Source organism: Passer montanus, unplaced genomic scaffold (assembly GCF_014805655.1).
Source record: "Passer montanus isolate IOZ18808 unplaced genomic scaffold, ASM1480565v1 scaffold19, whole genome shotgun sequence".
NCBI lineage: Eukaryota > Metazoa > Chordata > Aves > Passeriformes > Passeridae > Passer > Passer montanus.
In genome coordinates this window covers 6,080,355-6,097,653 of record NW_024366480.1, presented here as the reverse complement: position 1 = coordinate 6,097,653, position 17,299 = coordinate 6,080,355, and the positions used below count along the sequence as shown (strand labels likewise).

Here is a 17,299-nt window from a genome sequence, read left to right as displayed (position 1 = left end):
CAAGCATCTTCCCCATGAATATGATTTCCTATGCTCTAGACTAAAAATAGTTTTTGGAATCAACCATGATAATTAAAGAGCACATTCAGAACACTCCAAAATCTTTGTCAGGGGGAGAGGAGGGTAGGAACAAAATGTCCTCTACACAGCTATTTTAGAATGTCTAAGGTAATCAGCTGACTGCAGGAAAAACTAAGAGTTACAGCTTTCCAAACACAGGCATTAATTATTATTACTTCTGCTTACCCAAATATCTCACTAGTTTTTACTCTGAACCACACTTCTGAATATTTGATTCTGGGGTTTCTCAGATTCCATTAGAACATGCTCAAAGAACTACACATTCTGTAATTAGAGAAAAATGAGGTCTGATGCTATTAAGACAGCCATTCTTACTTTTGCTATGTTGATGAATAAGTGCTGAGTGACTGCATAAAGGAGTTTACTGCAGCATTTCTGTATGATGACCACTACTGCACTTTACAAAAACCCTTTGCACATATCCATGTCTGAAGCCTAAATCAAGGAGTGAAAATAAGATCTACTGTTAATTTCATATCTTCCTTTTGAGAATGCAACAGTGAAGCAACCTACAAATTAAATGTGGCAATTAAACCTAAACCCAAATGTTTGCTAAGCTGGTCTCACTGAGCTAAACACAGAAAGTCAGTGTCAGAATTGGGAGAGGACTTTGCTCTTAGTTCCAGTTCCATGACCACAACATCCAGTTTCCTCTTCTCACTCTGAACCACCCTGAACTGTGCAATTTTGAGAGTAACTACAGTATCACACATCACACTAAATTTTTTACTCTCAGCAAATGTTAGTCCTTTTGAAAGGAAGTACAATGGTTCCTGGCAATAATTTTTTGTTGTTTTATTTATATTATTCCAACTTTTATCTTATGATGCCATAAGAGAAAGTAAATATAGTGGCTTTTGAAGGTTTAGAAGGACACTGTACTGTGAAAATCAAAATATTTTCTTCAATGAACTGCTGAACACAGAAGTCATCACTGAAACGTGCCAATTTAAGAAATGAAGTCACTAACATCTCTCAGTAGGTATTTGTATCCAACTACTGGACTACACCTTAAGTGCATGAAATAACGCTGTGCTGTGAATATGGTTCAATATATTAACACATCCATTTTTCAACTGTTCAAGCCAGTGTTGTCATGCAGTACTCTGAATGCAATAATCTTAGCTGAATTAACAGGAAAAACACAACAAAGAACAAAATACTTGTGGACTGATTACATGTTCCTTTTGATTCTCACTCAATCTGCTTCCAAAACCAGACACTTTCCCAGTCCTCTGCCACTACCAGGGTGTAATATTGCCTTTATGGCCAAACTACACTGAAGGCAGCTGAAAAGTGCAAAGCTTTCTGCCAGCCTCTGCCGGTCCCTTGGTGCATGGAATGACAGGAAACAATGTATTGTAATGCAGATGTTCATTGATTCCCCGCAGAATTTCACAGGAGTCCTTCACTGTGTGACCTACAGGGATTTGTACTTTACATAATATCCACTATGTAGCGTATCATGTCCAAAGTGAAGTACCTAGTGAATCTGATGATTCTTCCCTTGCATATGCCTTCCCCAGCTATCAACTTTTTTCAGAGAACAAGAAGTCTTTTGTGCTTGAAACATAAATGCCAATCAAAATAGAATACATTTCAAATATGTATCACCTTTCATTCAAAGGTCAAGGACTTTTACCAGTCAGGCCAATGTTCTCATGTTGGGTGTACAGAAGTACAAAAAATATCGTAAGATACCAGATAATTTTCAAGCCTACCTACTTGTCCTAATTTTGGCCAAGGACAGGGTTAATTTTGCACAGTCTGGAGCTGTATGTGCATGTCCATGCTATTCTATACCACGCACATCATCACTGGGAGGGAAAGCAAAGGATCCTCACCTCCAAGAGGGAGGGTTATGGCTTGTGGTTGGGAAGAAAAGGTGGCACATGGAGGGTGTGCCAGTCATTTTGTTCTTTGGCTCAGTGTTGTGCCACGTTGATAAGCATTTTCCATGTAAAACACCCTCTCTTACATATGCTGTTGTTATTAGGATTGTCACTAGAATTGCTCATTTTTTTTTATCCCATTGTTGTTTCTACTAGTGTTTACTCAACCCATCATGTGTCTTTTGTATCTCCCACTGGAGTGAGAGAAGAGTGAGTGTTGGAGAAGGAGGGGCACTAAATTAGGGACTGCCACTTCTCAACCATGACCCTGACCCAAAAACTCACCCACCTGAAGATCAAGATGGTCTCCAAAGAATAACTTACACCTAACACACTGAAAATCAAAAACACTGCTATGTCAAATAAATATTTCACAAATGGACAAATAAAAAAACAGAAATAGTAAATGAATGGAATGCCATTAAAAAACCAAACAATAGCTAATATATTTGAAGGTTCTAGGTAGTTTCACTTTCCTGAAGCATTTTGACTTGGATAAAAATTAAGTTCTGAGTTTGAAAAGATTCTAAAAGGCTAATTGTTTAAATAAAACTGAAGTTCTCCACATGTGAAATGTATATGCAAGATGTTACTTCTAAACCGGGCTCATTTCTATAGAGACTGATTTTGAAATTATATTTAAATTTACATATATATGTAAACAATAACAACAATAATAATATAATATCAATTATACAATATGTATCATACAGAATATTATGTTAATAATACAATGATAAGGAAATGGCATTCCAACTGACAAAACAGTTGGAATGTTTGACAACAGCTCCAGTATTCAGTGATGAAGTCACCAGTTTTTGAATTTTAGGTTGCAAGTCAAATGAGACAATCCATGTCTCCAGGTTTATAGAATCCTACAATATTTGCACCATGCATCATGAAAGTGATGCTACAGAAGTCACTACAGGAAGTGACATCATAACAAGAAATATGTCTCAGTTTTCAAAATTTATTACTGCCTATTCTTATGAATTTAGAGTCACTATTTTTCACCTCAATTTTCTCTTAAAGCCAAGGTGACCACTATTTCTGGCTAAAGGGCAGAATTTCATTTTGTCAGGTGTGACCATATGTAAAATTTTTCCCCATCTATTATACATGATCAGTGTAGGTCATGCAACAGCCTCATTCCTAGAAAAGTCAAAACTGCTCAAGGAAAAGATGACAGTGAAATTTTGGCTGCTACTTCCATGTGAATTCACCCAGATGCTCTCACATTCTCATCCTTCAGGCCTGTACAGAGAGCAGCCCACCAACAATATCAACTGCCTTGAACAACAGAGAACCTCTGCACTACACATGTCAAACGTAAATAAAAGCTTCATTACACAGGGCAAAGAACAGCTCTGGGCATGGAGGCCAAGCACAGCCATGTTTTTGTGCTGGGAGGCTTCCTTAGCCTTTAATCAGGTGTCAGCACACAAACTACATCTGGAGAATGTTCCTTGCAATGCTGCAGCTTCTGCACTTTGGGATCTGCTTGGGAAGAGTGACCACTGGCCTCAACCAAAATCATGACAGGCACCATTTTAACACTTATTTACTATTCCCCTTCTGTTACTACTGAATATATTAACACAGGACTAGAGTATTTTTCCTTCCACTTCTTAGAACTGCATCCTCTCATTATGAAGCAAAGACTCTGATCATGTAAGGAGAGAGAGGTGTGACCCAGAGAAAGGTCTGCAAGAGGAAGCAGCTGCTACAGCCAACAGAATAATTCATCAATCCCAGCTGGTCACAGCAAGATTGACATCTTCATGCTCCTATAAATGGTGCCAGGTTTCACACTAAAAATTACTTTTTAAATACCACATATTTAAATACAAGTTCTTACAATCATTTAATGATCTAAGAAACTCAGATTTTGTTACAAAAAATGGGGCAACAGGGCAAACCTCAAGAGTTCCTGTTTTTAGAAGATATTTGGCAATTTGGCAAATCTATATACTGTGAAGTCTCTAAGTTACAGACTAACTAAGTACTAACTACATCATAAAGGTTAAACAAGTTGAACATAGTGCAAGTATATTTCAGTAACACTGGTATTAGTGAATCAGACCTAAAATGGACTGATGCAGACGTCTGCAGATCAAGTTTCAGGTAAGCAACACAAATCGGGGCTATGCATGAAAAAGAACTGGGAAAACTGCAGTCCTTGATGACTTTGATAAATTCTATATACAAGACTGATAATTATTTAAAATCCTGCATTTAATGCCAAGCTGTGGTAACTCCTTAAAACAGATTCATACCATAATCCAAAATACAAGACAGCAATCTATGAGCATTTGCACCTCCCTTAAAAGAATTTAAGTGTCAAAACAAGACCTGCAGTGCAAAGGTTAACTCAACGAGTCTTAGACCCTTACTTTTGTCATTTTATGTCCAAATGGCCTCCTCCTAGTTCAAATTGTTGATGGAAACCAGATCAAGATCCACAGAAATCCTTCCCTGCTTCAACCAGGTTCCCTCCCAACCCCTGGAGCCTCGGAGCCCAGCTCTCTGCTTTTAATCCAATATCCACTTCACTACAGAAGATTTATTTAGTCTGCCTCTTGTTTCATTAAGGGTTCCAAAAGTCTGTGGTGATTTTTGACACTTTGTTATAATGTTTCCGTGACCCCCCCACCACCGCCTCCTCACATACCACACCACCCAGCCTCATTTTCATATGGATACAAAGCATCGGGATAAAATGATGGTTCATTATAGTGGTACAGAGCTCTTATCTTCATCCGGCAAGAGTCATTTCCTTCCAAAGATTGAAATGCAAATGTGAAAATTAATGATAACTGCATTATCTGATAGCAGAGATAATACCGATTCACTGTCAGAGTAACACACAGTCGTTCTATGATTTCCTCTGCTTCTTCACAATATTCTTCTTACTGTCAGACTATATCTATGGTTAACTATGTTTCATGGATTTTTGTTAATTTACATCAAATAGCATTTCCAAGATCTTAAATCTACCACATTTCCCCAATCAAAAAGGAAACAAAATCAGGACAGTAATCTCCAAGTCCTTCTTAGGACTGGTTTAAAAAGAAAGAAAATTAAAAAAAAGAAAAAAAAAAAAGAAAAATTAAAAAAGAAAATAAGAAAAGAAAAATAAGTAAAAAAGGGGGGGAGGGGGAAGGCTATCATTAATGTCTATTTCCATCTTGCAGTGGTCTACCAACCATTCCACTCTGTATTATACAGCTTTGTTTTGTAAAACAAACTTTTTATAGTATTACTAAATAATGCAGAGTAAACCCAACAATCAATACATATTTGCAATGATTCTTACGAATCGTTACAGGAAATCTATACAGAAAAGCTTTTTCAAGTGCCTTTTATAGCAGGTAAAAATGTGAATCTGGTATGCCCAATGTTCACTACAATTTTCTGATCTACAACTCACTAAAGCAATACACCAGAATTTACATGAAAGCCTGTTTCAATCTTTTATTGAATATTAACAGCAGCATAGGTCAATGAAATATCATTTTGAAGTGCTATTTTATTTCCAGTATACCATTTTTCTTAACATTTCTGATACATTTTAAGAAAAACACCAACCTGTAAGAGTAATTAAAGGAAATTATAACGTGCTATATTTAACTATCCTTAGTTCTTTTTTCAACTGTTCTCTGATACATGTGTACCAGTGATGATGGGTCTGCTGAAATGAGTAACATGAGTTGTAACTTCATTCTGATTTATTACTGTCACTACCAGAAATCCGGTTGATTTACTGGAGGCAGAATTTTACACGTGGAAAACTTTCCCTTTATGTGGTGATAAAGGCAAATAATACATGCAAAAAATCACTGTGAACTGCCAATAAAAATTTTAGGCCTTTTACACTGCATGGCAGGGGTTTTTTTCACTTGGGGTTTTTTTAACATTTTGGAAATGTGGACAAATCACATTTTCTCACATTCTAAGCAGAATTCAGATACAATTCCAAAGAACTTCAGAGACTGATTTTCAAGCTATCCAATTGACAAAATCACCCCATTCTGATAAGCCCATAGGAAAGACATGCAACCTTATGACTTATAAAAGTAAGAGCTCACAGAAGGAATAAGGACAATCTAGTGTAGTGCACAGGAATTAAGAAGAAAGAGATCCAGTTCTTCCTTAGAACAAAGACTTTTCTGAATGGCATTAATTTCACCTTTGGAAATGCCCTACATTTAGTTCTTCAACTGGTAACAATGTTTCTCTGTCTTAAAAGCCAGATACAACTTCACTGATGGCTGAAGCACTCATTGTTTGTTGTAATTGCAGGAAGAAAGTCACAAGAATGGCGCTCACAGGGTGGTGCACTGGATTTGGAAAAACTTTTTGCTTTAGTCAGTGCTAGCAAATTGCATCCCATCTGCCAACAGGAAGAAAATGGTTCCCTTGCACATTACAAAATCAGTATGTGTTGTCTTAAACTCTGTTGTTTTGTTTCATCTCTACAGAGTAATTGAGAATTACACAATAGAGAAAAGCATAAAGAAGTTATCATTCTTTACATAGTTTTAGTAAACAGTTACTGAAGAAATAAAAATTGGGAATAGCTTATATGAGACCTGCTTGTACTTATTCATTATAAGTGCACCCAAATAGTACAATATTTATAAAAGCGATAGATAGCATTCTCATTTATTAATTGCATATTATTTACAAGGAATTATCATGGTCAGTCAGTCTAATTTCTGCCCCAGTGAAATCTATCTCATTTTTAAAGTCCAGTGTTTGCAACAGAACTTGATAATGTTCTTTAGGAAAGTATCTCATCCTGAATGCAAATATTTCTAATGACAGATAAGTGACTTTTCATAAAATGTTTCAATAATGACTTTTTAAGCACTAAAATCCATTCTTTGTGTCTGAAACTTTGGAGCTTCAACATCTATTTAATCCTCTGATATTTGCTAGAAAGAGGTGGTCATTGTTATCAGATTTTTGCTCTGAATTTAAAGTAGTTTGCAATCAGATTGCCCTTTAATATAACTTTAATATATCTTTGATAAAATAAATAGGGAAAGGACCTAGACTTTTCCATAATACCAGTCTTTTCAACTATCTAGTGGCTCTTCTCTAAACCTGTTACAAATTTTAACATCATTCTTGAAGTGTGACCACAGGACACAGAACCCTGTTTCAGCATCAAACAAGACTGCTGACCAGACAAGGAAGGTAATCTGAGAAGCCAAACACACCCTTTAGCCATAACCCTCCCTTTGGGCTCAACCCCATTTCACTGAATCTTAAGACATTTTCAGATACCCTGCTTTCTGATGCTCCTACAGGTCTTTTACAATTGTAACAATTCTATGAAAGTATTTATTTACCTTCTCATAAGCTCATAACTTTATATTTAATCACTCTGAAACCAAAATATTTCTGCAGCTAACATCGCAAGTTATTCAGGTCTGCCAATAGCAATATCTACCCATTATTCAACATTTTTAAAAATTTAAAACATACTACAAAAAACTAATTATACTTTAGCTCACGTTATGGATTATGTTGGTTTTTCAGGACATATTTTTCTATAAGCCTATACAGATTGGCATTCTTATAACTCCCTCTTAATAAAAGCATCCTACAGTACTTATCCCCTTATTTCCAGTAGGACCACTGCCATGGGGACAGGTCTGTCACTACGCACACCAACTTTTACTGGTTTTGAACACATTTGAGAAATCATATCAAAACCTCAAAACCTCTTCAGAACTGAAGTTTATCACTAGAGCTGGGTCATCTAGCTCCTAAAAAAGTTAAACTCAAACCATCACACTCCTTAAATTACCTAATACAGAACTACAGTCATCACATACAGTCAAATAGGCTTTCCAGCACAAATGTTTTAAGCAGACTAGAAATAATTACTTTACCTTTTTACCTGTCCCCTCTAACTATTGAGTCATGATTTATCAATGATCATGATCAATACCAATTTTCTAATTATTTTTTCTTGCCACATTTTAAAATGTCATCTTACTGTTATTAATTAAGCTATTGATAGATTTTTAGGGTTTTTTCTTCCTTTCCTCTTTTTTTGTTTTTTTTTATTTTAGCCTCAGATTATAGCTTCGAGCATCTGGTCACATCCACCTGGATTTTTCTGGTTGTTTTTTTTCTAAATTATATTCTAGGCATTATCAACATTGCCTTCATTTTTTATTTTAGCTTTTGGAAAGCCTAAAAATTGTTCTTAAAGTCTTCCAAATCATAAGTCATCCTTCTGAATTCAAACCTTTTCTCCTTTTTGATAGAGCTCATATTTGCTGTCTCTTACAATGAAAAGTATGGTGGACAGAACTTGTATCCAGCACTGCAAGCATGACCACTGAATAATGATTAACAAGTACTCATTTCCAAATCTATAAACAATTTATCTTTCAAGATGCCATTGAATATATCACTTCCTTATATTTGGCTTAGCAACATTTTAATTGAGGCGCCCAGTATCTAAAATTTTCAGAGATTTTAAGGAAGTTCTGCTATGGAAGCACGAAACATACATTCAGTAGAAACCAGAATGATCATGTTCTCTAATATGATGGGTGATCTGTAGAACCCATGTAGGAGATCTTTCTGTTTGTTATGTCTTAAAGCACTGCCCTCACATGCACTGACATCCTAACAATAATACAAAGCTACAGAACCATGTAACTGCATGTACCAAGGCAAACAGAAGATATAAGACCATAAAAAAGACCTCTGCTTTCACATTTAAAAACTAAGTATTTTTACATAAAATGCATTTAAACCCAGTCTTGCTGTTCTTGCTTTCTATTCCTTGGACTTTTGCTGTTGGCTATAACAGAAAAAGGATCAGGCCCTTCACGATGTGTTCACAGACAGTCTACTGACCTAAGTTTCCGTTATTTCAGAGCAGTTTCACTAAACAGGAATTTTTAAAAATTGAAGATAAGAACAGTTAAAACTGAGGGTAGTTGAAAAACATTCAGGTAACCCTCAAAGTGGCTACACAGAGTAGGCAGTATCTTTGAAATTCCTTGATGGTCAGTGAAGGTCACAAGAATCTGATCTGAAATATTGCTTCACCAGACATTCTTTGAAGGCTACAGCACATTTAACTTTAGATTTTTTTTTTTTTAAGAAATTTCTAATTACAAAGACTTAAGGATGTGGACAATCCAAATTTTCAAACAAAATAAAACTCTAATTAATACCAGAAGCTTAATTTTTCAGTTCTTGACAAGTACTGGCTCTGAAAGTCACGCTATGTTCCCTTAGTGCTAAAAAAAGACATAAAATATTAAAATAACAAAACAGCTCTACTATTTATATAAATTCCTGAGTTGTCACAGTTCACATTATCAGTTGACAGCAACTTGCATCATGCAGAACACATTTGTTGGATTCTGAGAGGCTCCACCTCTCAGAGATGGAACTTTCCTTACCAGAGAAGCTGAGGGGACCAGAGGCAGCGCAGATAACAAAGAATTGATCATCATCTCCCCTTTGAGGTTGTGTCTCTGCTGACAGCTGGTAAATTTTCTGAATCAAAGTTTTTGATGGCTCTGTTTGTGCTGCACTAAAATATGTTCCTAAATAAGCAAAACATTTCATGCTTTGTTGTTTTGGTGTTTTCCAAAACACTTGAAAATGCTATCTTTGTACCGCATGGTTGAAAATTATCTTCTTGATTGCTTCTTTTTCCATGTCAACTTCATTTCATGTGTGATGTAGAGTATGGGATGTGTTATATATCCATTCATTTTTTTTACACGTATTATACCCTTATAAAGAACCAATATTTAAATAAAATATAGATGCTGATACATCTATATCAGGTGGTCATCAGTTTTCAGAAGTCAAAAGAAATTTTCCGCACTCAGCTTTGATTTCCATCTTATCCCATGTCAAAACCATCAGTAAATATTAGCAGAAGTACACTTATCGTACTGTTTAACTGAATTTTTTTCCAACAAAATGAAAAGATCTCCTTTTGCTCCATAGTATCAGAAAATATCTCAGAAACTTCTGAATAAGATAGCAAATATAAAAAACAGTAACAGACTACAAAATGCACATTCAAATATGCTGAAATACACAAAAACATGCAACAAAAAATTACAAATTTCAGACAGACTTAATTTATAATGAAATTTAAAATAAGCCATATGGTAAATACTGACAGCCTTTAAATCTGCTATGCAGCTAGAAAAGGCTGTTCTGCTGCATCCATATATATATTTTGCGTTATTTTACATGTACAGTAGCGTGATACTAAACCTTGTTTTCATATAACACCATTAGTGCTTTATATAGAATATCAAATTCTTTGTGTATCATCATGAAAAATATTTTAAATGATATCATAATAATTAGATATACTATGTCTTCATTTTTGTTTGCATTGTATTTTCCAGCTACTGGTTTCAGAAAATTGCCATTAGTTTTGTTCTTCTCTTCATGAAGAGCATACAGCAATTTGCAAAATCAAGCAAGGATGGAAATGTGATTGAAATATAGGAATTTTTATAATGAAATATTATTATTGCATTATAAATTATTGATAGAATGGTTCTGGAACTCTCTTCTGATGTGCTCATCCTTTTGTGGGAAAATTTCCATAAGAGATACAGCTATTGCTAGAGCGTGTTTGGCTTCAGATCCACATTTTGCAACAGTTTTATTAAATTATGGTCAATATAATGGATTTTTAAGGCCTATTCCCAAGTCCATGCCCATGAAAACACTGCATTCAACTGCAGAATTGCCTAATTGAGAAATACAATTTACCCCTTTGCCTTAGGTACTTTTACAGTACAAGAGAGGTTTTACATATTTATATTGAACAGATACTTGAAAGTATTGCCATATTACCATTACATCTTAGCAATGTTATGCTTGCACCATCTTCACTTACATAGCAGAAAATGTTACCCTGAATTACTGTTTTAATGTGAAGTTCTAACGCTTCATTGACTGCAATCTGAGTTTCTCTTTCCGCTGAAACCAATGACCAGGTGTGTTAAATGATTTCTATCAGGCTCAAACAGGTAAAAAAAGCTACTTGAAAATGTTAGTAGACATCATACCTAATTGTTAACTAAACATGTTGTTAAATGTTGGCACAAAGCTTGAGAAGAGACCTTCTGACCTTAGAAAACAGAGCTGTAGTGCTTCTCCCTTAGTTCAACCATGGAAGAACTTGTTGAGAAATTTTAATCCTAAAATTCTAAGCAGCAAGAAAATTTTTCTTTACATCAAACAAGTACATAAGGCATTTTATGTTGAATAATTTACAAAATTGTGTAAAAAAAGAAATTTTTTTTAACTCAAGAATGTCATCTCAGTACTTACCTGTCAATACCCCAGAACCCAAAGGATCATAAAAGAGACAGTCCACTAAAAATAAGTGCAAAGCACAACAATCTACTAAAATAATGAAATTAACAAATATTGAAGTCTAGTTCAGGAAATTTCTCTTGGCTTTCAGTAGTTGTTTCTCCCTACCTGGCCCATCCCAATCTTCAGTCTCCACTGCAAGCTGCCCTGGTTTCTCTGACCGTGCATCGCCATCAGATTCTGCTGCCTCCTGGATGCCCTCTTCATTGCCTGAAAAACCATAAAAAAATACAGTATTGACATATTCCAATAGCGACTTTAAAGCAAAGCTCCTATAATATCCAAACAACTGCTTAAATGCCTAAGTGACAACATATGCATGTCTATAAACAGAGAGAAAATGAAAAAAATGTATTAGACATGTAAACATTTGTGAGTTCCTACTGACTCAAAGAAGCCCTGATTATTCCAGTTCCATGGTGAGAAAACCTTGGAAAACAGTGTTTACTCCATATGGTTAAAAAAAGAATCACAACTTGCACCTAATTCTGTAAAACAAAGCACATAAAGTCACTGAGTCTGCATGTACAAAGGAGAGAAAGAAATCAGCTTGTAACCCCCCCAGGAACATCTGCTTTCAGTTATATGTTTTCTTGAATTGACACCTGAATGTTCCTTATGTGCTGCAAATAAAAATAAATCACACTCAGAACAAAAATATGGTCCACTAAACATTTTGCTTTTTCATAAAACTAGTGAAAATCTAATCCATGATATTTCAACATTCAAGAAACTTGCCCTTAGAGTCATAATATACCAGCAGGTTCCTAAAGTACTTTTGTCCCTATCAAGCTTTATTTAAAGAAATGCTACATTTCTGATGAATTTTCAGATTTTCACCATCCAGAAGTACCTGAAAAATGTCTGTCTGCCTTCTGTTACTATCCTCAACAAGGTCATATACAGGACACACACAAAATTATGATAAGGTTACATTTTTAGAGATGACCATTTAATTTTTATTTGAAGAACTGCTTGTTAAAATGGCAGTTTACCTACTGCAGGTAAACAAGTAGGCAAGCTCCATGCCAAAATACTTTGAAATAAGCACTATGTAAACTACATTGTAGGTGAGGGTATTAACACAAAACATTCTGGCCATAGTAACACATTAAGTGACATCTCTAAAGGCTTTTCCAGGTCTGGATTTTACTCATTTGTAGATTTGTTTTTTTTTAAATACTGACCTATCCAAGGAACTCATGCATAGGAAGACACCAAGAAGAATTGAAAGAAAAAAATCTACAAAATTAACTACTTCAGTCAAATAGGACTGATTATGGTTTAATTTTTTTTATCAAACTTGAAGGACACTTGCTAAAAAATGATCTCCCACAAAAAAGTGACAGCACTAGAAAAAACAAATATGGTGTATTTTACAAACTGAAAAATCAGACCCTTTGTTGATTTAACAACAGGAGACCAAGAAGGAGCAAAAAGCACAGCAATTAAGAAGTAACTTGTAATTTTTTCACCACTCATGATAACAAAAGCTTTAATTAGCAACATAGGTAAAGAAATGTGATTACAACAAACTATGCCAGATCCCCATACGTTGTCGCTGGAGCTATATTTATACCAGATAAGATTGTGACCCAGAGTTTTCAAGTACATGATTATATACAAACACTATAAAGTATTAACTTCATGTGCACATGTAAACTCTCATAATAACACATTCTTCCTAGCATTCATAAAACACAGTTTTTCAAATATGAAGTCTAAGAGCCTGATAAACTACTACTCACACAAACACAATACTATAATCACTCCAGAGTTTGATTACAAAAGTATAGTTCAGTGAACCTGTGGTACTAAAAACAGAGTCCAAAATATTCATATGCTCTTGCAGTGTGTAAAATAAAACTTGAATACAACACAAATATCAAGTATAATTTTTGTGTTAAATTGACTGTATAATGGTAGCCAGGCATTTGAAATTCAGATGCTTCAGTTCAACCTGAAGTTATCTTTCAGAAGAAAGTCCTAAATATAGACATGTGCTGCAAAAGCTGTCAAGTTTCTGCTAAGCAGTTTTAGCAATTATTTGTTTTTAAGCAACCGGCCTATTTTGAATTAGCATTTGTGTAGTCACTTTGTAGTAATCAGACCTCTGCTTTCCTTGGGTGGACTGAAGAACCTATTTGACAACTTTACCTTCATTTTTCTATATTCATAGAAAATAAAAGCAGCAAAAATTTGTCATTCAGTGGAGACACAAAAGAAACTTTTCCTAAGTTCAGACCTGGCATGATCAATGCTAGTTTTCTTGAAAGTGTTGGAAAGCAATACACAGCAAGGGCAACTCTTGTTTTCTAACTCAAGATGTATAACCAACACAGGCAGTTCTTAGAATGTTCTTCGTATAGAATGCAAATGTTTTTTTTCCACTGTATATAACAGAGCTGTATGTACTAAATCAGGACAACAACAGCAAAATCTAGAAATAGTAATTCTTTTAGACAGAAAAGAAGCACAGATAATTGGACAATTGAACCTCCAAAATACTAAATTCTTCCAGGTCATAAAATATGCCAAGCTGGTGTTAGCTTGCAAATTTCAGCATTCTTCCAGTCAGTGCAACTACCCAGAGTGTAAAAAATGAAACTATTACCATGAAAAAAGGACGAAGTTAAATGAAAAGATTGGGTTGAAAAGCAAAAGGACAGAACAACAGGTAAGGTACAAAAACTATAGTACACTGTAATTAAGTATCTGGGAGATGAGGAAAAATCTGAAAATGTATGTTAGTAGATGATTTAAATTTCCATTAACTTGCTTTTTCAGTATTTCATGAAGTATAGTGTTACATGGCTTTCAGAGTCAAGTTTTAATGAATTGATGCATGTCTTGTGCAAATACAGAAGTTAAAACGTGTAGAATTTACATTAAGGAAAACTGTTTTGAATCTAGAAGTATTCTCATTTTTTTCATTGATATTTTCTATTATTCCCAACTGCCAAGTGCATGCATTACACACCTGAAATATCACCACACTGATTTCTCCTGTTCCCCCACACTACTCCAATCTGCTAGTGAAACCAGCAAATGGTACATTACTGTCAATTTCCAAACCCACCAGGGAGTGAAGTCTATCCCAGGCTCAGCTGAGCATCAATGTCAGATTGAAATGTGCAACCAAGACAATCCATTTGGTGCTGGAGACACTGCAACTTTAAAAACCCAAAAGGAGGCTTAGCAGAAGAGCTGATAACAAAGCACATCCCTCAAGCTTTTTTTCTTTTCTTTCCCCATACTTAAAGCTATTTTAGCAGCTAACATTTGTTTAGCACAAAGGAGTTTATTTCCTTTCAGAATTTATTTTCTTTCCATTGTTTACTCTTTCTGTTCAGTCACTGACTACTTTTCAGTCTCTCAATAACACTATTTTTTATATTTATTTTCCAACTGATTACATGTTTCTTCAGTTTACAGGTGTAGACATTTAACTGGATCCAGGACATTAATTATTTATTTCTTCCATGTCCAATCAAATCCTTTTTGCCTACATATGCTACCCATTTGCTAGTAACTTGTTGATTCCTTTCTAATCCCATTATTTTGAGTTTTCTCACACTTTTTCTTTGCTGCTCAATTACAATTTATAGTTAAGATAAAGGATAAATAACTTTTTGCTATCAACATCAAAGAGTGGTCTAAGTACTCTAAAATGAACCAAAACCTGCTTCTATTTAAGCAGGTTTAGGCAGTTGCTTCTTAGCAACCAAGCCTGGTAAATGAATTTTGTCCTTTAAATGACCATTGCATGAAAAAATGCTTTTATGAGTAAGCACATATAATACCATAAACTATGTTCAGTCATGAGTCAAGTAAATCTACTGGAATTTCCATTACTGCTCTATACTTGGTATTGAAGTTACACTTTGGGCAGAACTCATCACCTCTAACCTTAGATGCCTGAAAGTTAAGCTAGTCCAGACTACTTACGTAGACACTCCTAGAGCAGGGAAGAAAGAAACCTCCTGAGTGACTGATCCTATTCTAGGATGCCTGAGATATGAGACCACTCTTGGTGTCTGAAAGAGCTGAAATGAATCATCCTCTTAAACACACAGCTTAGACTAGGAACCTATCTTTAGTCAGCTAAAGTTGGGGGAAACAAATCTCTGACTTATGCTGAAATGCTGAATACACTAAATACTGCTTAACTAAGAGCAAAAAAACCCTGTCTTATTCAAATAACTTCAATATGTAATGTGGATAGAATTTTCATCTTGACCTTCATCTTGACAGCATTCAAAAACAGTTCAAGTTTTTTTTTTAATGTGGTTTAAATGGCCTAATGTTTATCCAATAGACAATTCAGTGTAATTCAAGGTACTAAAGTTGGTCAGGAAATCTGAAGACTGTAAAAGAGACATATTACCAGAAGCATGAGAGAGAGAACTCCAACTTCTCTGACAACACTGACAAGTAGGAAAAGGGAGACTTGAATATTAACAAGTAATTTCACTTTAATCTTTTTAACAAATTAAAGACTTCCCAATTTGTACTTAATCAGCTTGTACCACAAGTAGTTGTGGTATTTTAAAGAAGCACATGGGTTAGCAGTTCTTCTCAATCCTGCTGTTTTAATCCATGTTGTTCCTATCAGTACTAGGCTCTTACAGAAAGTCTCATACAATATAACTATTGAACTTTCTTGACTAGGAAGGTTATAGCAGCTGTTAGGCACTCTATAATGTATTTTGCAATCAGCTAAATCAACAAAGTATTTTTAACAATGAACAGTTCAGAACTGACAGATCTACTTTCTTGTTCACAACTGCTTATCAGGGCATAGATATCATGTATGTTTACCAGGTGCTTCCTATAGTTAGGATACCTTCACAGGAGCCGCTCACAAAAGATAAGGTCATAAAAGAGATGAAAAACGTGCAAGCTTCATACACTCATGGTTTTATCACCAGACAAAATAGCTTTGGGTGAAGGACTGTACCAGTCACAAAAAGCACACAGCAGATTCTATTAGAGTGAGAGAACAATAAAAGTTTGAAATTCAGTTTGTTTTCCCTCTTCCTGGCAGCATAAATGTAAACTCAAATTGTTAACATCCCATACAGCTGTTCAGAGTGAAACATCACTTCTCAATTATCATAAATCAGTACAGAAATAAATTGCTGCAAAGACTGTAGCACTCTGCATTGCCAAAAGAGAAGAGATGCAATGCAAAGACTTGGGGAGTCGCTCACTGTATATTTTCATTTGGCAAGGACATAACCTCATGGATGGTGACAGACCAGAGGCTGTGAAGGGGGAGGGAGCCTGCCCCTTTCTGCCACAGTCTGCAGTGGCAGTAATTCTAGATCCAACCAAACAAGGATTCTGAGACTATAAATACGAACTAGATGCCAGAGCTTCAGAAACTATAGATCAGCAATCAAAAACTGCCCTTTGTTATTTGCTTTATCTCAGTGCCTGCAACCAGTAACAGAGCTTACACACACTGATAATCCTGCTCTTGAATCCTAAGAAACACACTGTAAACTGAGGATTGTTGCCAGGAACCTCTTTTCAAAAGCCATACTCAGTAACTTTGAAATAAACCATATACAACTTAAAATATAAATTCTTAATTCATTCAATGTAACATACTTTTTAGCAGCACACACTGTTCTTAAGAATACTAATGACATCTAAGAGGCCTTAACTAACCTTCTTGTGGATTATCTCTTTTTAAAGTATCCTATGTATCTATTTAAACTATAATTGTATTGACAATCCAGGTTTCTGCAGATATAAATCATTCTGGGTATAAAATAATGCAAAAAAAAAATCAGCTTTTGGAATGGTAGTAGAACTGTGAGAATAAGGATATTAAAAAAATATCAGAGGGATGTTTCCACACTTTTTCATATTTGCCAAATGATAAAAGGACAAAATAAACAACTACAGTGGGTACAGTGCCATAC

At 35.1% G+C, this 17,299-nt stretch overlaps 1 protein-coding gene across 2 annotated transcripts in view; it reads right to left on the bottom strand.

Annotated features, from left to right (window-relative positions):
- The window catches only part of ZFPM2 (zinc finger protein, FOG family member 2), a 308,548-nt gene that overhangs the window by 224,084 nt on the left and 67,165 nt on the right, over window positions 1-17,299 (bottom strand). For both annotated transcript variants that reach the window (XM_039706304.1, XM_039706305.1), the window contains one exon: window positions 11,475-11,576. In XM_039706304.1, the coding sequence (XP_039562238.1) occupies window positions 11,475-11,576 (102 nt within the window). The remainder of the gene's footprint in view (window positions 1-11,474; window positions 11,577-17,299) is intronic.